The 24,250-nt window shown below is 43.6% G+C and overlaps 1 protein-coding gene across 2 annotated transcripts in view; it reads left to right on the forward strand.

The window, feature by feature from the left end:
* zfpm2a (zinc finger protein, FOG family member 2a) overlaps positions 1-24,250 on the forward strand; it is a 119,598-nt gene that overhangs the window by 63,196 nt on the left and 32,152 nt on the right. Inside the window, exon 5 of one of the 2 annotated variants that reach the window (XM_068569324.1) lies at positions 11,281-11,392. In XM_068569324.1, the coding sequence (XP_068425425.1) occupies positions 11,281-11,392 (112 nt within the window). The remainder of the gene's footprint in view (positions 1-11,280; positions 11,393-24,250) is intronic. The other variant, XM_068569325.1, reaches the window with a different exon arrangement.

Here is a 24,250-nt window from a genome sequence, read left to right on the forward strand (position 1 = left end):
CTATCAGGACTAACAGGATTTGAATTTCTAGCGTTGGACACACAAATAATTTTGGCACAAAGAATGTGGCTTCGTCTAATGAAATAATGGGCCCAAATTTTAGGCGGAGAACCAATTTGTGATTGCATGCATCAATTATTTCTTGGGTTTAAACCAATATCAGGGCTGGGGTCTCTTCAGATGGGTAAAATGGTAATTATCTGGCGCTGTTCCCCCCCCGCTCGGCGTCATCCATATATTTATTGACGCCATTTATCGATGGTTTTCATGTTCGTGCGTTACACAAAAAAAAAGGAGGAGAGGGAGCATCAAAGCATATTGTATTGAAGTAGCCCTTTAAATGTAGGCTTTTTTCAGACGCAGATCAATATGACATTGATGTCTGTTTGGGAGGCAGATGGATTGCAGGCTGTGGAGAATGAAACTCACAGCTACTGTTTTTTTCCATGTTTTTATTGCTGTACACATTTATTTCCCAGGCCTGTTCTTTCAGAGAGCAGGCTTGTGTGCACTGGGTGCATGGCTGGAAGTCCCTGCTCCTTGTATTTAGCCGTGAAGCACTCAGTCAGTCGCCACAGTCAGACAGCTATTACGGCCACGGCCGAGCTCCACTGTTTGAGAGATAATGCATGGTTGACTTGATCTACAAGTGAACCTGACATTTTGCCTGTCCCCTACATCACAACACAACTACATATAAACTGGTATGGCAGGTCCTCCATATTTACAAATATAAAGATGGGAACCAACAGCTCGCCATGTTTTTGATTTTGACACATTCATATCTACATTAGATATTTGGTATTCTCTCTAAATAAAGTCTGTATCATGTCACTCGTATCACGAGCAACACAGTTTCCCCTCTTCATCGTCTCACTGTACAAGATGAACGTGTTGACATTAAGATGTTAAAATGAAATGTGATGTATGTCCTATCACTCGTCTAGCACATCTGCTCACCAAATTAAAGCACTTTTTTTCAACTTCATACTTCTGCTCGTTTCAGAGGATAATATCAATACACTGACAGCTATAGTTACTGGTCACTTTACAGATTGAGATTAAAGAAAAACTAATTATGAATTTTGAAAATACAATGTCATTCTATTGGTTAAACTTGGACCTTATGGTGAATTATATTATGATAAAACCCCCAGAAGGACAATGTATACTTTTATTTTGATACTCAATCACACTGAGCTGATATTACTTCTATACTCGGACTGTAACTTGTTTTACTCACGTAAAGGATCTGAATATACGTCTTCCACCACATCCTGTTTTCTATTTTCTGTTGTAAAGCGATGTCTTGTGCTCAATTTTATTGTTGTGAAAATGCGGCTACTGTCGCAAACATTCTAGAACATCTGTATTTTCAATCATATAGAAACGCTAAAGATGCTTTCATCCAGTCATTTATTTGTTCTCTGCCGCTCTCTGTGTAGCAGGTAGATTCTAGATAAGATGAGCATGCGTTATTGTGCAGATCTCACACGAAGGAAACATTGCTCATGTCGCTGTAATGACATGAATGGCTTCATCCTCACAGACGCCGAAGATGTGCCCATTCTACTGTTAATAGATAGACAGGCTGCTGTCTTCCTGCAGCAGAGCAGGACCAGTGACGACTGAAAGCCCCACAGTCCAGGTCCTTGGAGAAGGGGGGGAGCACTCTTCACACACCCACAGGGGGCTAGAGGAGGGTGAGCTGGGTGTCCCTGTACCACCTCACACTCACACACAACTCTCTGGGTGTTTGCTGCCTGCCATGACCCATCAGAGAGAAATACACAGTCTGCATAGCAAACTTGTCAGACTGAAGAGATGCAGTGCCTGATGCTTCTGTTTCCTGTATGCCATAAACCCTGCGCAAAACAGCTTGATGTGAGCATTGACATTCCTGAACAACTGTTAAGTTCGGGGTCGCACACACACCTACGTCACGCGCAATCGCTTCCACACTGATCTCAAGAGTCTTGTGAATCGGGGGGAGACGCTTCTTTAGCTGCGATACACAGTAAACCTTAACAAGGAAGCAAGCAAAGCTGGGTTTCAGACTGCACAGGCAGCAATAGTGGTGCTCAGAAGTCCCTAGTTTCACGCTGATTCACCTCGTTTCACAGTACGCAATATGTCTTCCCAAATGAAAGACTATCCAACACGTCAATACACGTGTTGCCTCAAAGGCACAAGAGGAAGAAGAAGAAGAAGAAGAGGCAAAGAAAAATGAAACTAAGTTGAATGGTGCCAGCTGCTTTGCCATCTGTCACTGTCATGGCTGCGCTTGCAAAATGTTGTAAAAACTTTCTTGAAAAGTGGTGCAGATAATGTTTCGATTTCCATAGTTATCTTGGTTCTTCCATGACAAACTGAGATGATAGTGGCTTGTTGGTGGCTGACCTACCCCTCCCATTAGCTGCGATTGTAGAAATGTAAAGTTGCAGTTCTCCATGTTTTGCTGCTGGTTGGACAGTGAGCCAATAAGACTTTAAAACCTCCTTGAAATCGTATATTATTCATAGTAAAGAGCTCTCTCCACCAGCATTGTTGCTCTTCGGAGTTTCGGCTGTTTTATCCCTCTCTTGTCACACTGGCGCGGGAAGTGGAGACTCAAAGGTTTCGCTTGCTTCACCTCCTCCAGAGAGTAGAAGCACTGCCACCCTACAGGGAGGCAAACCCCTGCTGGTGGACCTTGATAAGTCCTCGCTGTCCCCTGTCCTGGCCTTAGCCCTCTGATCCTCAGCCTAGTTGGATCAGGGCCGACCAAAGACAAAGCTCTGTCGAAACGACTTCGTATGAACAATCGAGCAGAAAAGAAATTCAATTCCTCTAACAAAAGGTTACCATTGATGATAAGAAAGCTGATAGGTGCTGGAGGAGATGAAGGTCTGGACAGTGTTCATTCATTCCCTGGTGGTCCGACAGCACCTCATTAGATGGATGTGTATGAGGCTGTCAAAGCGGGAATATTATACCGCGGGGTCGTCGGCAAACTAATTGGGTAACAAAGACCATTTCCAGCTTGAGAAACCCATCTTTTAACAGTCAGCGTGCTGAGACTCTGATAAGAGAGTTCACGTCTAATGCATTTAGCGAGGGCCAAGTTCACCATCTTTATCTTATTTACTTAACTTGGTGTAAATATTGTTGGCCTTTTTTCGTGCCGGATTTAGCCAGACCGCTCTGAAGAGCACCCGGGGATCAAACTATTGCGCACTGCAGCAATATGTGGACGATCAGGTGGTATGCAAATCAAACATACCGTTTGTGGTGTTTGTTAGTCATGAGAACAAAGTGACTTGTTTCCTCTCTTTGTTCTTTTTTTCAAATTATTATAATTGTTTTATTTGTTGTACTTTGCGGTTATTCTAGTTACGGTTCTGTCCACTTTGATATAGGTAGAGCTTCAGAATGCACAGACTTGAGAGAGTCTCCTGCAATATAAAATGACATGCTACTCTAATGCATCATGAAACTCCACCAGAGGAGAGAGGGAAGTTCAAAAGAATATTAAAATCCAATACCTAGAGGGGGGCACAGGGGTTTATCTAAAGTCAGGGGCTTTATTCAAGCATCATGCCTACTATTTTATTGTTTGTCTTTATTTGTTGCCTCTGACTGATCCTAGTCTTCCACGTGTGGTTATGAGAGCAGGGATTTGTTGTGACCCCATTGACTGATTGACTCCTGAGTTCCCTTTTTTCCTCTTTGAAGAAATCCCTCCTCCCCCCGCATGTTTATTCCCGACAGAGAGCAAGTGGTTCTGTCCGGAGAATACGCCACCCGCCACCTTGACCCCCAGGGGCCACAGTAATATCCATACAGGTGAACATTACTGGCTCCAGGTTCCCCTATTATGTTCCCTCACACAGCTTCTCGCCGCTCGGGGAGTCAGCCCCAGCTTACATGCAAGAGATCAAACAAGTCCTTCCCAATTGAATTCAAATGGGAAATTTTGAGTAATTCAAACAGTGAGTAGTGAAGCGACAGGGCTGTTCTGTCCCCTGACCAAAGCCAAACACTAGAAGTGTGTGTGTGTGTGTGTGTGTGTGTGTGTGTGTGTGTGTGTGTGTGTGTGTGTGTGTGTGTGTGTGCGCTCATACCTCCACTCATACCTCCAAGATATGATTAAGTCCTGGAGCGCATGCATTACAAATTCAGCTTTCTCTTGTTTACAACTTCAAATAGTTCTTGGTACATGCGCATTATACAGAGTTACAGAAGTACATGTGCATTTACTCGAGAAGTTGAATTAAACATTCTCCACTACAAAGAACGTTGGGGACATTGTTGAATGATGCTGAAGGGCTGGGGAGGGAAAAGAAGTTAGGACTGCATCCGTAGAGAGCAGTGAGGGTGATGTGCAAATAGGACAGGAGAGATGAGGGGAGGAAAGGAGAGGAGCATATAGGAAACAAAAAGAGAGGAAAGAAATGATGCAAGAGATGAGAGAGGAGATGAGGAGGAAAGGAAAAGACAAAGAGAGGAAAGAAAGGGAATAGTAAAATAGGAAAGGAAAGGAAAAGAGAGAGGGGAAGGAAAGAAGAGATGAGAGATGAAAGAAGAAAAGAGAAAGATGAGAAAAAGGAAAGGAAAATAAATGATTGGCAAAAGGACAAACACGGAATGACAGGAAAAGAGAGTAAGGGATGGAAAGAAGGGATGAGAGAGGGTATTAAAGGAAAGAGGAAAGGAAAGAAATAATGGAACAATATATAGGCAAGAAAAGGAGAGATGATAGAGGAGAGGAAATAAACAAGAAAAGGAAGGAGCAAAGAGAGGACAGGAAAAGCAAAAGAATAAAAAAGGAAAAGAGAGAAAGGAAAGGAGAGACGAGAGAGGATAGGAGGTAAAACGAGGAAAGGAAGTATGAGAAGAGAAAAGGGAAAAGAATATCAAAAGGATATGGAATAGGAAAGGAAACAAGAGAAAGTAAGAGGAAGCATATCAAAGCAAAGGAAATGACTGGAAAGGAAAAGAAAAGCAAAAGAATTCATGGGAAAGGAAAGGAGGCAGGGGTGGAGAAAGGGGTTGCTTGTCTTCAGGGCAGGTACAGCTTACTCTAAACTGTTTGGCTTTAGAGTTGGAGCACCTCAATGCGCCCGAAGGTCTTGAAGAACGGAGCACAGAGGAAAGAGAGCCCCCTCCCTCTGGATCTCCCATTCTCCTCTCTTCCCCTCCCTGATTCAGTAAGATTCACTTTTGAAAAATAACATTTATAGATGCGCCGCTAATAATTTAGCATTGCTCCCTAATCAGCATCCCCGGCAGCCAATCCCTCGTCGGCCTTATAACCGCTCTGTTATGTCTTGAACCAGCAAGTGAGCACGCGGCCATCATGCAATGCCGCCCACAGTCAATATAAATACAAGCATGTGTGGGCATTTCAATGGAGGGAAATAAGCAATAACTAATGCAGCACATGAACTTTGATGCTTACAGTCCAGTCAGCAGGATAAAAGGTGATTTAAATGAGGAAATATTTATTCCCCAAAGCGCCGCCAATGATAGCAGCAGCCAAATAAAGGCACATGCGCACAGTGATGGGTGTCCCTTTAAAGATTCCAGGGGAACAGCAGTGACTCTCTCAATTTAATCGATTTTTGAAAATGAAAAGTCAATTTAACAAAGTTGAAAAGAGAAAGATGGGCTGAGGGAGGAAGAAGAAGAAGAAGAGGAGGAAGAAAAAAAGGCATTCTCTTGCACTCAAGCAGTAAACTAACTGCCGCACAGAGCAGGCAGAGATTTCAGCTGAATTATCTCCCACCTCACATTTGCTCTTAGGCAAGCAGTTTAAAAGCCAAGCGATTGAGCCAGTGATCCAATTTGAAATGCAGAAATGATTAGAGCAGCTTGCCTCATTTCATATCGAAATTCTCTGATTTATGACAGGGCACCAGCCAAGATCTATCTCTAAAGGGAATTAGTGTGCAATTCCTGCATATTTCTGTTATTTAGTCTCCCAATAGCAGATGCTGTAGCCTTAGAGAGAGAGAGAAAAAGAGGGGAGGGGCGGGGGGGCAGAATGAAAGCCGTTTGTGGGTATCTTTTCATTTCGGCAGATGTAACCAGGGCCATTTAGAAGCAGGAGGGAATGACACAAAAGCAGACTTGAGGAATGATGGTATTTCTCACCTTATGTAGGATGTTGACGGAGAATCTTATTTCAGGATGCAAAGGAGAAAAACAACATGCAGCAGCCCTAAGAATTATGCACAGCTTTCTTTCCCCAGCATGGATATAGCGGTGGGAGAACACAGACTGTGTTTTCATTCAACAGAAAAAAATAAAATAAAGACCCTTGCAACCCATCCATCCTTGAGGCTAAGAAAATATTAATACGCAGAGCGATAACGAGGGCTAGAGGAAAATCTCCCTTAATGAAATTTCCAGTTGACCACATGCAATTTGTTTCATCGCAGTGAACAACTAATTGCAATGGACGTTATCAAGGTGTGAGTGTGCTGTCTGCTGTAAACTGACTGGTAGAACAGGTACAAATCCTTTATCCTTCCTCCCATGTTAGAAACAGAGAACATATAAACTTGACATAACCCATACATAAGCTCGCTTTTTTATTTTTTTATTATGCTGCTAGTATCCTCTGAAAGGACATGGTGCTCCTGAAAATGACATTCCCATACAACCAAACTGGTGATTTACGTTTCGAGGGGAAAACTATTTCGTAGTGGATTATGGTCGCTTTAAAATAAGTTTAAATAAGTCCCCAGAGGTCCGCATGGGGAGGAGGGCCGGGGGCGGTGGAAGGCTCATCTTCTGCCCCCAGAGACTCGTTGGTGTCTCTTGTGAAATGCTCTCGGAGCCACAGCATCGCCAATACAATATAACAGTTGTTGCTGATTTATTTCACTCAATCTAACTAGTTTTAACCAATCTAACAGTTTTGCAGTTTTGTTATGTTTTGTTACATTTTCCAGCAAACACCGTTTGTAACTGTAAACGCAAAATGGGAGAATATACATTTATTTTGGAATGTATATTGAGATTGCAAGAGTTTAAGTTTATTTCATTTACGTTGTGTGGGAGTGTAATTTTGTAGCAGACAGGGAAATTGTGACCAAGAAATTGTGATTGTTTTTGGATGTTGCGTTACGTTGCCTTTTAATGGTTCAAACGCGTTTCATATTTATCAATCAGGGATTCAAGTGAAATAAAAAATTGATCAAGTGTTTTATTCTTTATCCAAAAGACGTTAATGCCGTTATTTGCCTGGTGTTTTTGCTTTTTTAGGAACATTTAAAAAAAATGGCACTACTTGACACCGAGTGGGTGTTAAAAGCGGCGTGCGAAGCCAATGAATGTGTCGAGATATTCAGACGGAGCGGTTTTGATCTCTCAGTTGTCTAAATCCTGCAGCTGTGGGATCAAGACGGATACAGTGCCAGTCAGTGACCTTGGTGGAGGGAAAGAAGAGAAGAAAAAAAAAAAAGCCATGGGGGAAAATAATCATTCCCACCAAGGTTTGTATCGATTTCACCTGCCCCGACCATGAAGCGGGTTAAGAGTAGCCAGTGGTGGTGAAATGGTCAGCGGCGATATCATTAGCTTGTTGTTTACACAGGGAAGCAGGGAGTTAGAGGAAGGCTGAGTGTCACAAGCCACTTTCTTCTTCACCTCCTTCAGCTGATCAGAGGATCATGGTATCAAGGAGGGATTAGTAGCGACTTGGGATTTGTGTGATTGGTTAATTTATTGCGGTGATGGCAGGTCTTTCATCTATGGCAACATTTAATCAGCGCAGCCACAGAGGCTATTACAGGTTAGCTCCTTTCTGGAGTCAGTCCGGCTGTGCCATCAGCTCTATCACAATTCCCCTGAAATTTCCAAATTATCTGGAACAGGCTTTAGCTTCTCAGTAATAAAAATTAGAACAGATTCCTGATAGAAGCTTTTGCTCACACAGGGCCAATTATAAATAGTACAGCCCTGCCTTGGAAGAGGGAGAGAGGGGTGAAGGGGAGGGATTGAGGTAAAAAAAAAAAAAATCCAACTCTGAGAGATGTGCGAGGAACTTATCGTTCAGCTTCCGCTCCGCTCTGATCCAAATCCGTGTGGCTGAAAATTTATATTAGATCTTATCACAGAGGCCTAAGTCGAGAAAAAAAATCAATGAAGGTTATCTTTTATGTTGCAGCAACTTGTGGAAATATTGATTTTCATTTTATAGCGAATTTGGAGCATCAGTTTGTAATCACTTCCTCGCTGACTACACTGTTTCGGTCACTGTATCTCTTACACGGGGAACGGTAACAGGGCTCAGGGAGGAGGAAAAAAAGTAATAATAAAAAAAAAAACACCGGCAGAGTATTGAAACCACTGGAGTGAAGGCAGAGGGTGGATAAACCATAACACACTGCACAGACAGGATGGTTTTTATCCAGGCTCTGACAGGGATGATAGTGTGTAAACTGATACTAAACACAGAACCTCTACAGACCAAACAAATAATTACTTGTTTCCTAACATCTCTTTATTTGAATATTTATTTTTGAAAATACCATCAAGAAGATTTCCTTTTTTGTAGGCCACATATTTAATATCCAACAGGGGTCAGCATGTTTTTAAAGTGCCGCGTTGTGGACAGGAAAGAGCGCCCATACGTCACATCCCCTGCTTGTGTGATGTGTTAAGAGGAGTTTGTTTATCGTGCGCCTCCCTCTCTTCCAGGGGGGAAATCTAAATGTTCTGCCTGTCAGCCTGCATTTCTCCAGGCCTCGGCCACTCAGGCCAAACCGATCTGATTTTCATTTGTATTTGGCTCCTCCCCGTTCCCGCAGACGCCGCTGCGTCTTAATCCTAAATATGTAGTGTGCCGTCTGCGTTTCTTTGTTTGCGTGACGTCTGGTACATGCGGCGTGCGTACAAAGCACGCGGGCCACCATTGTCGCGATCGATGCATTATGTAAATCTGCACCGGCAAACGGTCATGGGGTTTGCTGCTGCTCTGTTCGCCAACAAAAGGGAAGTAAGAGAAAATAGTGGTGGATCACGATTAAATCAAATATAATACCCATGGTCAGGATTTTTTTTTTTAAAGTTTCTATCGCAGCAGCAACTAAAGGATTAATCCAGATTGCTGTAATAATTTTTGAACCCGTTCCTAACAATGGGAAGACGTCTAGTTAAGGTGGTATTTTGGTCCCTGTTGGCTCCCATTGAGAGCAGCTGGAATATCATGAATTCCCAGAGGCTCAGAGGGACGGCGGAGAGGCCTCTCGCTGCTGAATAAGAGATGGCTTCAGTCTGGAGATCTAAGGAAGGGTTAATCTGATTCCTATTTCAGATAGTCGTCCTAGCAACAATCGGACCGGTCTGCTCTGCTCCTTTGACAGGGGTGTGAGATTTTCAGGTTAGCCAGATAGAAGACTTTATTGTGAGGCTAATTTGAAATGTGAAATCGAGGATGACTTAAATTACAGAGGTCCCCTCTCTCTCTCTCTCTCTCTCTCTCTCTCTCTCTCTCTCTCTCTCTCTCTCTCTCTCTCTCTCTCTCTCTCTCTCTCTCTCTCTCTCTCTCTCTCTCTCTCTCTCTCTCTCTCTCATCTGCTGCCAGGACGGGATAAGAGGATGCCAGGCGAAGGAATAAGAATATCAACAGACACAATTTACTGTCTGTGTTTGATCAGTTTGGCAGTGTAGTTTGCCAGCATGCAGATATATATATACACACATTATTTATATATATATATATATATATATATATATATATATATATATATATATATATATTTATATATATATATATATATATATATATTTATATATATATATATATATATATATATATATATATATATATATATATATACATATATAGGGACTACGTAAGAATCTGTCTTTAGTGACTTTAATTTGCAGACAAAATCCAAACAGATTGCTATCATCTCCCCGAGATGTATTTGCTGTTAGTAAATAAATGCTCTCTGAAAGAGAAAAAAAAAAGTCAGTTTGTCCTCCAGCCTCAGACTAGATAGAGTTCATGGCGAGAGAAATGGGTGGCTGGAGGAGCAGGAGGAGGAGGAGGAGGAGGAAGATGAGGAGGAGGGGGCATGCAGGCGCACTGCCTGTGCTCATCTCTTGTGCATATCTGTGCCAATTCAGACCTTTAACATGCTCAAGTGACATTTGCATTTATTATTTGAAGGTTGTTTGCCTTCTGCGGGGGAGAAAGGGAAGTGGAAAGCGTGAGCAGTTCTTCTGTTGCATTAGGCAGATGGACGGCGTCCTGTCGCCTCGGAACGGGAAAAAGAAATGAAATAGTCGGGATTGCACTCCCAGCCCCGACTTCTCTCCGCTCAACTATTTCTGTAACATCCTAATGAAGGAGGGGGTTCAAAAGTGTAACGGCCTTGAAATACTGACGTTTTGCCTTCGAGTAATAATAGTACTACTGTACCCAGCTGCTCGGGATGTTGCCCACACTCACACGCCCAGTGCCACCATTTTGCACCAGGCAAGAGAAAAAAGGAGCACCAGCAAAAGAAAATAAAACAGAGCAGGAAATCACATGAGGATAAATAGAGCAAGCAAGATCCCGGTGACACCGCGGTGGATGTTGCACTCTATCTCCCTCTTTTTTCCTTTTCTTCTTTCCGATGGAATAAAACTCCCACGTTTGACCTCTGACCAGAGAAGAAAAACGACCTTACAACATTCAGAATAATTTTTTTTGGTCCGGCATATTATAAAAACCCCTAACCTCAATCGGCCTTTGAAATGGATACTGATTCTTTAAATTCTTCCCTGCTTGTTTTCAGGAAGTGGTGAGATCCTGGCGATACCGAGGCACAATGTGCCCAAAGTTCAGCGCTGAGCGCTCGCTTCCTCCTCCCTGAGAGTCGCCAGCCTTTTCTTCCTTTCTTCCTTTCTTTCTTTTTACATAAATCCTAGAGATGTTCTTTTCTAATCTTTAAGGGATCGGATGCTGAATCATTGCGGTTCAATCCTGGATGATTATTCCTCCCTTTTTGACTCTCTTACACTCATTTCTCACCACTCCAACCACGGTGCAACCTCACACACATGCACACACAACAACAACCTGCCCTGATTCTCAAATCTTCCCAGCATTGTGAAAAAGAAAAGAAGAAGGGAATAAAAGAGCATTGGGGTGGACTTGGGTTGCATGGTGTATAGTTTCTGAAATTGTGTGTTTACGGCAATTCAGAGCAGCGGAGGAGCGTAACTCAGTGGTTATTAATGTTTCTTTAATCACCGAAATAAGCGAATGATTAGTGCGTGTTATCTGTCCCCGTCCAGAAGACGAAGAGGACGGTCCCGGTGGTGCTGAGCGCCGGCCCCAGGTGGCTGCTGGATGTGACTTGGCAGGGAGCGGAAGACAACAAAAACAACTGTGTGGTGTACAGCAAAGGTAAGCAAGCAGCGCCGGCATCCTGTTATCTCTCGGCGGCGCGACACACCACGCCACACAGCGCCGCCGCTAAAAAAAAACAAAACAAAAAAAAAAACACTGACAATCCTCCATCCACTTCATTCCCCACCTGCCTGTCTGTCTTCCTCTGCCTGTCTTGCTCCCACCATCTTTCTTTTACTTTTCTCTTTCTCTTCTCTTTCTCACTTCTCAAAGACACAAATACGCAGAAATAATTGCACTGCGAGGACACAGACACACACACACAGACACACACACACACACACACGCACACACACACACTCACACACACACACACACACACACTCACACACCATATCTGTTTTACTCCAAAGAGTCATTTATATCACTAAAACTCTGATTAGGAACTGAGAAACATCACTTGACACACAAAGTTAATGGTCTTTAGATTTCACAAGGTAATTAATGCCCGCCCCCCCCCCCCTCTTTTTTTGCTGCTCTTTTATACTAAGTGAATCCCTATCTCAGTGCAGATAGCGAGCAAAGCACAAGTGGAGTAGGGGCTCACCATTTCAATTCATTTGCTCTCGCACTAATACAGCAAAAGCTTTATCTGGTGCATCTTTTAATAAATCAGACAGCATATGGATTCATGTAAATAAGTGTCGCATCTGTCAGAGAAAAAAGAAGAAAAAATGTTGTTTATTCAGCCTTCACCCTTTAAACCACGATGAAAAGAAGAAGAAAAAACAAATGACTCACTGTCGTGATGATAAACCCCCCTCAATCTGCAGCATTGTGTCCGGCTTGCCCTCATTAAAGCGGCCCAGCGCGGGGATGTGCACAGAGCCCTGGTTTTGTCGCAGATTGCATGAGGAGATGCTTCGACTGTACGCAGCCCTGACACCCCCGTCTGCAGCCTCACTTCCCATGAAAAGCGCCAGGCTTCCGCAGCTATAATTGGGTCTTGACAGGGGTGTTAACCAGGGAGACGTGCTGAAAAAATGAACACGTAAATAAAGATGTGTTTTTGGATTCCGAAAAAAAGGGTGAAGGAGAAGGGCTCTATTTATCACTTTCCAAAAAGTGATTACCCCGTGACTATACCCCCCCACCACCACCACCACCACCAAAAAAAAAGCTGAAATGGAGCTTCTTCTCCCCTCAAAGTGAATAAGTGGCAGGAGTGGGATTTGCAACCGGGATTTTTAGTCTCCCAATTCTCATCTACTAATCACTAGACTGCACTGGGGAGTTATCCTCTTAACCGGCTACTTAACTTTGTGCTCTTTATCACCAAATCATTAAAGTTTTGATAAGCTGTGAAAGAAGATTATGCACTTCTTTAAAATCTTCTAATCTTTTTGCTCAGAGACTGACTGTTTGAAGAAAAAAAGGGGAGGGTAACAGGATTTCTCACTACATTTTGTTTCCTCCGCCACTCTTCCTGATGATGCTATCTCCAGGATGATTATCATCAGCACCACCACCTCAGCTCTGTATCTCTTGACATTTCCTTTTGTTTGTCACTTCCCGTTTGACCTTATTAAATTACACACAATAACATCTGGAGACGCCCCCTAGTGAGAGTTGTTCTGTGTTGTGCTGCATAAGTTCATTACAGTAAATCCCCCCCAAAACATCTCCTAACGCTTGCCAGCTGATGACGAACGATAATAGAGAGGATGTTGAATACCAAGAATTAATTTAAATCTTGGAGTAGAAGTTAAGTATCTCTTTCCACGAGACAAAGGAAAAAAACAGCACAGAATACGTCAAGCGCCATTTTATTCTGCTCATTTTTCTAAAGTTTTGTGTTTGGTGATGGAAGTATATATTTTTTTTTTTTCCCAGAGGATTTTTTAGTTTTCTCATCATGAAAACTGTTACAATAAATTTCCAAAATGTGTGACCATGATACCACACGGTACAAAACTTCAGGCTGTGTTCCGCACTTGACTCGAGCAGCTTTGTAGCAACTCTGCCACATGAGAGCTTTGGATAAATTGGTTGGATGTCCGTTTTTTTCTCGACTCTCTGTCCACATTTTGCTTCTGGCCACTCTGGGTTTTTTTTTTTTTGGTGGACTGGGAGTAAGTTCAGAAAGTGGTGAAGTGTTTGATGCCACTTATTCTTCTTCACCGCCAACCCGCAGGTGTGGACACCCTCTGGAGGTGACACTGAAATTGAATGTCAGCGCGCTGAGAAAAAAAAAAAAAAAAACTTTGTCAAATTCAATTCTGAATCCGGCCTTTTTTTTTTTTTTTTTTTTTGCTCAAGTTTCTGAAGTGGCGTCGGAGTCGTGTTTATCGCGGCGCGGCGCGGATCGACTAAAACGGGGGGAAAAACAGGAACTCTCTTCCCACCTTGAACAAAAAAAAAAGGCTGAGGCCTAGACTGTTTATATCTTCACCCTCTGCAGGCTGCTTCATTGCTCCCTGCAGATGCGTCACTTATGGAAAACAGTGAATATCTCAATACACAGTATGCTTTGCAGGAATATGCTTTGGCTTACCTTTCAGTGGTCTCGGCTTTTCTTTATGGCTGCCTGCAAAGATAGTAGCGGTTCACTTTGGATGCTCGCCAGGGTGAATCTATGGGGGAGTATCTCTAAGTAAGGACTGGTGATTGGTTTGAGTGGCTGTAGCTTTCTGCTGGGTGTTCTGTCTATGATTTCTGCATTACAGTTTTTTCCCAGCACCAGAACCTTGGAGAAATATGCGGAGAAAGGACAGGATTCAGCAAAAGGATTCCTCTGGGAGTTATATTCCTAGCAGCGTGTTATGTATAATACATGCACTGGAGTGTGTAACAAGCAGTGGGGAGGTGTATTCAGGTCCCCCACGGGGCGCCCCCGGTCATCCGCACCAAGACAAGCCAACCCTATAGTGTCAAATATAGATTTACTTTTGGCATCCCACATTTCCCATGTCTTCCTCCTGGACAATCTGCATTCCATTCCTCCGTCTGTATCTTTTTGTCCAGCATTTCACCCAGTTTGAGAAATTAGAAGTGAGGCATTTTAAATGTCCTAAATTAGGATTTACGGAACCATCCCATGAATATGAATCCATCTTAAAAATTCCTGTTTGCTCCAAACTGAGAGGCAGCGAGAGCCCCGAAGAGGAAGTGGGAAAGTGCAGTATCGTTTTTTCCCAGGCTGTCAGCACGGCCCTGTTTGTTTTACATTAAACTCCCAGGAAGAGCCTTAGCAGCCAGCCATTACTAAAACTCTCGACTGTAGCAGCGCGCTAACTCATTATCGAGAAATCCACCTGGAACTCCCACAATGCTCTCCTCCACACTCCGACGGTTTCTTTGAACCCCCGAAGTTATAACAAACAGGCAGCAAGTCTGCAGAGTAATTATATGTTACAGTAACGCTGGAGACGGAGGAGAGAGAGAGAGAGAGAGAGAGAGAGAGAGAGAGAGAGAGAGAGAGAGAGAGAGAGAGAGAGAGAGAGAGAGAGAGAGTGACAGACAGGGACCCAGAGAGAAAGAGAGAGAGAGAAATCTGTGGAGAATTTTCCATTGCGATAAACAACAGATTGATAAACAATGCAGCTGAGAGGGAAAAAAAATACAGCCCCGTTTTGATTTTGATTTTCTTTTCTTCTCCCAGTTGGATGTGTCTGTTCAAAATGCTGTAAAAACCTGCCCGATCGGAAGAATTTGAGCAACTGTTGGGTTTCTCTTATTGTGAAGAAATCCCATGAAAAGAACAAGAATGCGTTTGTCTTCCCCTCAAAACTTTCTGACCTAACTAACCTGCTCTACTGAAAACGTAAATCTTTGAAAACAAGACATGAACACATTTCTACTAAAGACAGAATTGTTTCCTTTAACAAAGAGGACTACAATTGTGCATTTAGTTGTGAATTGTTGGTGATTATTACACGCGTGGTACTTACAGCATAGTGGGATGGTGCATGTGGGACTGAAAGTAACCACGGTGCTGTCACGGTCTGGCTCTGCCTGCAGATGCCCTTAGACTTTTTATTTTGTCGGCTGGACTGGGTTGTTTTCTGGATTTCTCCCCCCTCCCCTCCCCCATATTCTTTTACTTCCTTTGCCCATCAGCACACCTCTCCTGAATCTGCCTTGTTCGTTCCTCCCAGCCAATCAGCTCGTTCCCCCTCACCGGAGCGTCTCTGCCCGTCTCTCTGCCTGCACTTCATCCCCTCAGCAGATCGGTTGGTATTTATCACCTGGTTTTACAGACTTTGTTGGAATTGAAGTAGGTCCCCCTGCTACAGTCTTCATCACAGCAGCTCTGTGACACAGAAACATAATATCCTGATTCGAGCTGCACAAGCTGTAGCTGTAAGTTCAGTTCATTGTTGGCGTTGGTTCATTTTAATGAGGTTTGTTGACAGTAACAAAAAAAATATAGTCAGCGTTATACTTTAAAATGGGTGCATTTTAAAAAAATGACTTTTTCTATAAGGCAACATTTTATCACTTAATTAGTTAGATTTGATCATATTTGCGGAGAATCTTTTACATTTCTGCTGTAAATTAAATAATGCCCGTTTAAACATTATAGATCACATCCCAGCTTATATTGTGCACCTATTTAACAATATCTGAAAAATAAATAAATGTCTCCATATTTATATCTGAAAATACAATTGTAAAATACAAATATGACGTGTGCTTACATGAGCTAGTACAGACCAATTTCAACCAATGATATCCTGACATAACCCTGACACAAGAGGACGAAACTACGTAAAACCAATCAAAATATTACTTTCATGACCTGAAAACTTACTGTGAAAGGGTTAAGTTCTGGACAGCGGCGTGTTAGCGACCTGTCAATCAAAGGGTAGCCACGCCTTGAGGCATACCCTGCTTTATGGTCTATTTGACTCAAAATGGAATCCTAATTTAGTAAATAAACAACATGCTGCATTGAAGAAGACTTGAAACTAGAGATTGAGACCATAAACTCATGTTTACAATATTTACTGAGAGAATAAATCAAGACAGAAGTAGGGTCACATTCTCTAGACTTCTATTCAATTGACATTTTTTTGGAACCCAACGAGTCACCTCCTGTTGGCCTTTTGGAAGAATGCAAGTTTAAGTCCGCCCCTTTCAAGCTCCTCTCTACAGCTAACACTTGCTAAAAATCCAACACGGTCCAATCCGACTGTACGCTAAAAGAACAAGTGTCATTTTTAGGTCTACAGTACAATATACTACTTTATTCAGCCTTCATTGTGCCTCCCCCATTGTTACCTGCTATCTAAGCCCATTGAAACTATGCACACTCAATGCGACCACATTATGTGGCATTATTCAGAGGTCACCTAAACTTTTCAACTGTAAGCCTCTTAAGCCAGACCACATTCAGATACAGCATGTCCAATAAGTCTCCAGAGCAACTCAGCCCCATTGTTCGTGGAGAAATTGACCAATGTAACTGGGCCGTTTTACATAAGCCCGGACAGTGCCGAATTAGCCAACTAGCTTTGTATTATTTCATATTCACTAAGTCTTCGCAATCAGATTTTTTTTTTAATGCCTTCATTTGATCCTTCCACTGCTCCAGAGCTGTGGGCCCCTGAGGCAGAAGATGAACTTGCACGACTTGTCTGGACAGATGTAGTGTCTGTTTGACTCTTTAAAAGAAGAAAGAACAACTCTAGCCCTGTAATGTGTTGCCAAAGACATTTTGAGTTGTTGTTTTTTATTTCCAACAGAAATGAAGGCGTAAAAAAACCTGCACTGTTTCCTGCACTGCTGCCGAGCAGCATGCAGCATTAAACAGTGAGAGGAGAGGACTCTCACAGTTCAAAATGTAATTGTTCATTTCAACCCTCCTCCTTTTAAAATGACTGCGGCGAATAGGAGGTGCAAGGGTTATTATCTGTTATCTGGGAACATAGCGAAATAGTGTGACTGAATAATAACTAAACAACTGACACAATGTAAAAATTTCATTATCAGTGTATTAAAACAAAATTGTACCCTAAAGGAGTCCCCCACCACGGCTCCGAGCAGCCGACTAATTATGTTTAATTAAAAGACAACAGATCAACAGAATCGTTTTCATTAGGAAATTATTAATGATTCCACTGCAGCAATAATTGATTGCACTGAGCCGCGCGATAACTCGGTACGGTCAGGCTGGAGTGAGCCGGTTTTTAGGCATTTGGCAGCTGTTGAGCAACGTGTCTTGTGGCTGCAAGCCTCCACATTAGCAGCGGAGGAGAAGTTGTAAAGCTGGCTTTGTGGCGAGGAAGAGGAGTGTGTGTGTGTGTGTGTGTGTGAGTGGTGGGTTAAGGACAGCAAAAATCCAAATCGTGTGGCGATCTGAGAGGACTTAACCATCCCACACATGCAGTTTAGGAGCGCAGGCATTTTGTAACATGCTCATTTTAGCGAGACGGGGACACACACTCTTATTATTTTCCTCTACAAACATGTTCAAGAGGGCGTTTTCGCCCCCATTTTTTTTTTCTTTCTTTCTACCTCGCTCTTAAGCATATAAACCACACACACACACACACACACACACACACACACATACACACACTTTGCTCCATTCACAGCCATGTGAAAGACGTCAGCTCCAGACGCTTCCTCCGGCAGCCTTTTATGTGCATTGTTCTCCCGCCGCGCAGGCAGCTTCCCTGTGCTAGACGCTGTAGCACAGGCACCAGACGCCACACTCTGCCACAGCACCCACATTCACTGCAAAGACACACAGGCGCGGCGACCTAACGCCATTACCCAAGATCTGAATAATGGCCGCTGACACATATACTTCCATCCTGCATTCAGGGTGGACTAAGCCTCAAGACAAAAAGCAACAATATGGGTAGGAAAGTGATGGGCACTGATGAGGGGACCAGATTGTTCTCCTCATGCACCGCCACGCAGCATTTTTTTTTGTGCAGCACGCAGGGTTTTTTTTTTTTGCGCGTGCGCCTGTGACTCGTGTTGTGAGTGTGCGCGCTGGTCGTCCTTGTATCAGTGCCATGGAAAGGTGTCAGGCTAATGAGCGTGGGCTGTCCTTAGAGCAGGAGGGTTTGGGTTGTGCCATTCACTCTGCATATTTAAATGCCTTGTAGAGCTTAAGTAGGCCCACTTTTCCATGTCAGGGCAGCGTTCAATCCTGCTGCGACCATTAATTATGATACCATTGTGCTCCAGTGTGGCTAATAAGAGTGATGTATTGCACCCTCGTGGCATTATAATCATCTGAGTGAAGTACCTGGACTACGCTGAGCTCGCTTTAAGCACCACGTTTAAAAAAAAGAGGAAAAAAAAGAAAGGAGTGAGCGAAGAGGAAGGCTTCTTCCCTTCCCCTCAGTCTCCACCGCCGGCTGCATCGGTTAATGCTCGTACATGAGAGCGTGTCACAGATTTACCTTCTCTATAATTGTATAATCGATGATGAGGAATGCTTCGGTATTGATCAAGCGGGAAGGCTAAATGTGCGTCTGGGACTAATGCTCAAAATACTGCAAGTGCACAGCGGGCAGCGAACGTGCACGTGCGCCCTCCCTCGCTGCACTGTGTAAGAATGGGACACGTCCTCAAACACAGAACTGCCTAAGTGGATTTTCGAGAAGCAGCTTTTTAACATTTGCAGCATGTCTCCTCAGTGTTGAATGTGTTCAGATACAGATTGGGGGAAAGAAAAAAAAAAGATCACATTTTATTACATTAATCACTGCAAGTTAATGTGATTATATGTACTTTATATTTCTCTTCCTAACTCCCCCTGCCTTAACGGCATAATCAACGGCCATTTCACATATTCATTGAAAAAATTCTGCGGATATGAAAATAAGCTTCTGCGAGACTTCTTTAATCTACTGGAGGGATCTTGAGTCAGTAATTACAGAGAGTTCATTCTGTGTGTGTCTGTGTGTGTGTGTGTGTGTGTGTGTGTGTGTGCGTGTCTGTGTGTGTGTGTGTCTTCTAAAAGCCCTTATGCCTGCTGTTAGGCCCGGGTGCATGATGCAGCCCACCGCCCCCATCTCTGCTGTGGTAAGTAGGTGTGAAAAGCATTGTCAGTGTGCTTCAGGATAAAGCCCTGCTGCTGGATGCCATTGGTCAGAGTCAAACCACCCCACCACACACACAACCACACCAAACATGTGTGTGTGTGTGTGTGTGTGTGTGTGTGTGTGTGTGTGTGTGTGTGTGTGTGTGTGTGTGTGTGTGTATAAACACACACACACACACATCAGAACCTGGAGCAGGTTGAGAAGAAGAGCGTGTGAGTGGGAGAGAGGATGTAGGGTTGAGGAAGGGTGTGTGTGTGTGTGTGTGTGTGTGTGTGTGTGTGTGTGTGTGTGTGTGTGTGTGTGTGTGTGTGTGTGTGTGTGTGTAGGGATAATCAGAGACAAAAGCTGAGAGCTGGAGAAAGGGGCCTTTCTGCACATCCACACAGCTTTTTTTGGGAGTTGGAAGGAGGTGGGGGGGCTTTTATCAGGCTGAAAGGGGTTCACAGTGTGTGTGTGTGTGTGTGTGTGTGTGTGTGTGTGTGTGTGTGTGTCAGAGAGCGTGAGCAAGAGAGATGGAGGGAGAGCGATAGAGGAATCACTGGGGTGGAGGGATGTTTAGATCGTCAGTCAGTGTGATGGAAAACCACACGGTTAAAGTCTCTCTGAGGGTTGACACACAGGACTGCAGCGAGTGGAACTAAACAAGTGAAACTGAGTCTAGGTGAAACTCTGATGCACTGAGGGAGAGAGGAGATGATCATACTACGGTGGGTGGGTGGCTAGGTGGGGAGGGGAGAGAAGAAAAAAAGCCCACAGTGAAGGGGGAGGAAGAAAAAAAAAGAGGACATGACAGTGGAAGAAAAAAACCCTGCCGAGATGATACCGCTACCTTCGAGAATAGAGTTAGAACAATTCCATTCGAGCCTCATGAGGTCTTGTTGCGAGGGAGCAATTTTTTTCCTTTTGATAATGTATACCCCTCCTGCAAATCAATTTTTAGGCCCGGCAAAACATAATCAGATTTACTCTGAAGAAATAGCTCGGCGCATTACAAAATTGTTTCATGGGGTCGCCACTGTGTTCATGCTGCAGAACTCTGCGATAACCTTTATACATACCTTTGCAGCTAATCCATTTTATTGATTGTACATCCACCTGCGTGAGAGAAGAAAAAACAAAACACATAGCCCCCGTAGTCTTTAGAGGGCCGTATCAGTGTGATATCACTGTTTCTCTTTTCTCATTGCAGCGCACGGAGAAACACCAAGCCACCTCTAGCATTAGGGCCTTATCTGTGAATTGTTTTATCGCGTTTATCTGTTCACAGGATCTTCGCTATTCCACCCCTCTTAAAGTCCAATGCCATGGGTAAGGACACAGGGAAGCGGGAGGTGGGTTCGACAATGAGCTTTGAAAAGTGTAGTTGTAGCAATTTGGATAATGTGCTACGTGTAGAGCTGTGAATCCTGCAAGAGGGAAGCGTGACTAATACATGCTTCGCCTCGTGTTCGAATCCTGTGGGGATTTTGAACAAAAGTTGCAATCAGGGTTGGTTTTTGTTTGGTGCAGAACGCCAATTTGTAACATCAAAGAACTAAAAGAACCAGGTTCAGATAGAGACTGAGGAAGAACTACAGGTTCTAAAAAATACACTGGTATCAGATTGGTAATTGGGATCGGCAGATAAGCTGAGTGGAGGTATTGGAAAAAGTGAAACAAATTATTGTTAGGTTAAAGTTTGGTTCAGCCAATGGTATGGTTGTACACTATGTAGGCAAACAAAACCATGTGGTCAAGGTTAGGGAAGGTTGTGGTTGGGGCTTCTGCATTAAAGTCTAATGTGGCACATGTTAGGGCTGGGTATCAGTACTCCAAAGTGGTATCAAAACTTATTTGAACGATACCTGCAATCGATTATTTTGTGCCCAGATGGAGAAAAAACAAAACTATTTGGTATTGGTATTACTTTAAGGGTACTGGCATCGTAACATTAACCAGCTCTAGTGCATGCCCACCAACCCAACATCCGTACCACAGTCTCCTGACTACAATGCAGGCACCCTACTTCATCCTGTGGAACTGCCCATTAGAAATGAACGTACACTGTGACTAAAAATGCAGTTCCTCACGTGGATTTACGCGGGTGGCAGTTTAACCATTTTGCCATTAAACTGTGAGGACTTACTGTTCCATTTCAAATAACGATCATTTACCGTTAAGTAACAGCTCTGTTTTTACATGTTAAAGGTTGTTAAGCCTTGTGTCCGTCTTCACCATGACACTGCTATTGGCTGCTATCAGTATGAGCACCTCCTCTAGGTTGCTTCAGTGCCTGAGCTCTGCTGACCTCTGGCTGTCGGCGCTGGGTGACAGAGATGGGTGCCCTCCTTGTGTGCATTTGCTCTGTGTGAGTGTGTTTGAGAGAGAGAGAAAGGGAGAGAGAGAAAGAGAGAGAGTGGACAGAGCTGCGAGACAGGCGTGCTGTAGGTACAGTAGTGTAGAGGACTAGACATCAGTGTCGTCCAGGTCAGACAGGGCCATCCATTCTCCAAGCCCAAGGGAAGAGAGAGAGCGAGAGAGAGCGAGAGAGAACGAGAGGGAAAAGGAGGGAGAGTGGAAGAGAGGTGTGTGTGTGTGTGTGTGTGTGTGTGTGTGTGTGTGTGTGTGTGTGTGTGTGTGTGTGTGTGTACAGAAAAAAAGAGATGGAGGGTGGGGTGGGGGGTACTGATGCACTGTTTCTCTTAACTCTGTCAAAGCCACTCCATTGTGCTCCCCCGTGCAGTGAGTGGAAACCAATCTGTCATCGCTCCACTAGCCAGCATACGAGAAGAGGGTTAGACTGCTGGAAACACAAGTCTATTCAATGTGAAATGTAACTGGAATCTGAGCCCTTGGATTGAAGAAAAAAAAAATTGATGTGAGATTTTTGAACTCCGCTCTCCCACAGACTGTGAAATGGAAGCTGTGAGTACAGTATTTGGGTCTGCGCAAGATAGGTTTCAGTCTCGTATCTCTGCCTTTTTCACGGAGAGGTGATTGACATGTTTTGTTGATGGAACTCCATCCAAACCATGTGAGGTTTGCATAGGCATGAAGGAGCTCAGGAAAAAAAAAAAAACCTCAGACATCCTTGCTCGATATTACGCAGCAGAGTTGGCCTCATTTGTTAAAGTTATTTCTTTTTTCCTTCTCTTTCTGGCTTTTACATTATTGAGACCGTCACAGAGGGCTGACTGAGCAGCAGAGGCAAAAGTCCTCAATTGGAGTTGAGACGATTTTAGCTTTCCTTTCCCCCCCTCGTGTTTTCCTTACACCCGTCACCTATAGAAAGCGAGCATCACCTGACCGGCACAGAGAACATGACCACCTCTGCCGCTGCCCTGAGCTCACTAAGCCTGCATACTGTTGAATAGTGGCTACTAATGCTGTGTTCCGATTGCCATTTGGAGTCACTTCTTCCCCTCTCCTCGCAGGAATCCCCCTTGCGCCATTTTCCCCTGTAATCTCCCCACTCCTCTCTGTTGTGGGGTGGCTCGCCCGCTGCTCCCGTCGCTATTCCACAGCCCCTCTCCTTCTTACAGCCGGCACCTCAACCATTTTAATCCCTTTGACCCGAACCCTGTGTGTTTCCCTGTATCAACAGCTCCTGGAGATTACATCCTGCCTGCCTCCTCGCCGCTGCGTGCTTCAGTCGCTGTGGCTACGGCCGGCTAGTGCATGCTAGGGTCTTAGTCAGACACTGCTGGGTGTGATAGCCACTGTGGCTAGTTAGCTCGGTCGGGGTCGTGGCCAGAATGCAGCTGGAAGAAATGAAGGGGGAAAGAAAATCAGAGCTGTTGTCAGAGGTTTTGGGGCCTCAGGAGACCAAGTGGAGACTTCAGGAGGGCTCTGACCTCGAGTGTAAGTTTGCTAAGATGAAAGGAAACATCGGACAGTTTGGTGAAAGAGAGCGTTTGATTATCCCTTTCAAATATTCTCATTGTTTCCTTGAGCAAGGCAGCTAACCTCCATTATTCAAAGTGCTTGGTGGGCAAGAGTTCTTCAGCGATAGGAATAAATGGATAAAAGGTGTGTGAGAATATTAAACGTTGAGCCAATCTTAAAAGGGACGTATCATGCTCATTTTCAGGTTCATACTAGTATTCAGGGTTGCTACTTAAACTACTGTTTATATGCTTTTATGTTCGAAAAACACTTTATTTTTCTCATACTGTCTGCCTGAATATACATGTATTTATTCCCGTGTATTTGTCTGAAACGTCTCTTTAAACCCCCCCTGTCCAAAATAGCCACTGCTCTGATTGGTCAGCGTTTTTTAGTCTTTTGCTTCTGTTTGTATGACAGTATATCTTTATAGTTATGACATCACAACATCGTTGAAAGTTGGATTTATTAAATTAGATTTTTAGATAAATTACGCCTCATTGAGTTGTTTTTTTTGTTTACTCATATAGCATTTCTTCAGTTGCACACTTTTGTTCATCATTTTATCATATCACTGGGGAAAGCGTAAACTCCAGCAGTCCCCCATTGCTTTGCAATATTCTTGTCTTACAAAGGAAATGTGTGACGCTGACATCAAATTGCCAGACTTCTGGGTAATGGAGTGCCATCAAAATATACAAAATAACATCCCTTGCTGACATCTAGTGCTACAAACAGTGTGTAGTGGAGGTGAAGGCTATGATTGTGTAGGTAAAACTGAAACAATGAATAATTGAAATAATAAAGTAGTGCACTCTTCATCAAATACACTTGATTTTAAGCAATTTCCAAATATGCTAACATTTGAGACAGAACTAAGGAGGGTTATATTGGATACAAGGTTACAGCCATTAAACCATAGGGTTAAATCTGAATATGTCACTCAGTATGAGCATCATCTAACTTCAAAGAAGAAACAAGCAGA

The sequence above is a fragment of the Clinocottus analis genome, unplaced genomic scaffold (genome assembly GCF_023055335.1).
Source record: "Clinocottus analis isolate CAN_PGR_092001 unplaced genomic scaffold, fCliAna1.0.p SCAF_9, whole genome shotgun sequence".
Lineage (NCBI taxonomy): Eukaryota > Metazoa > Chordata > Actinopteri > Perciformes > Cottidae > Clinocottus > Clinocottus analis.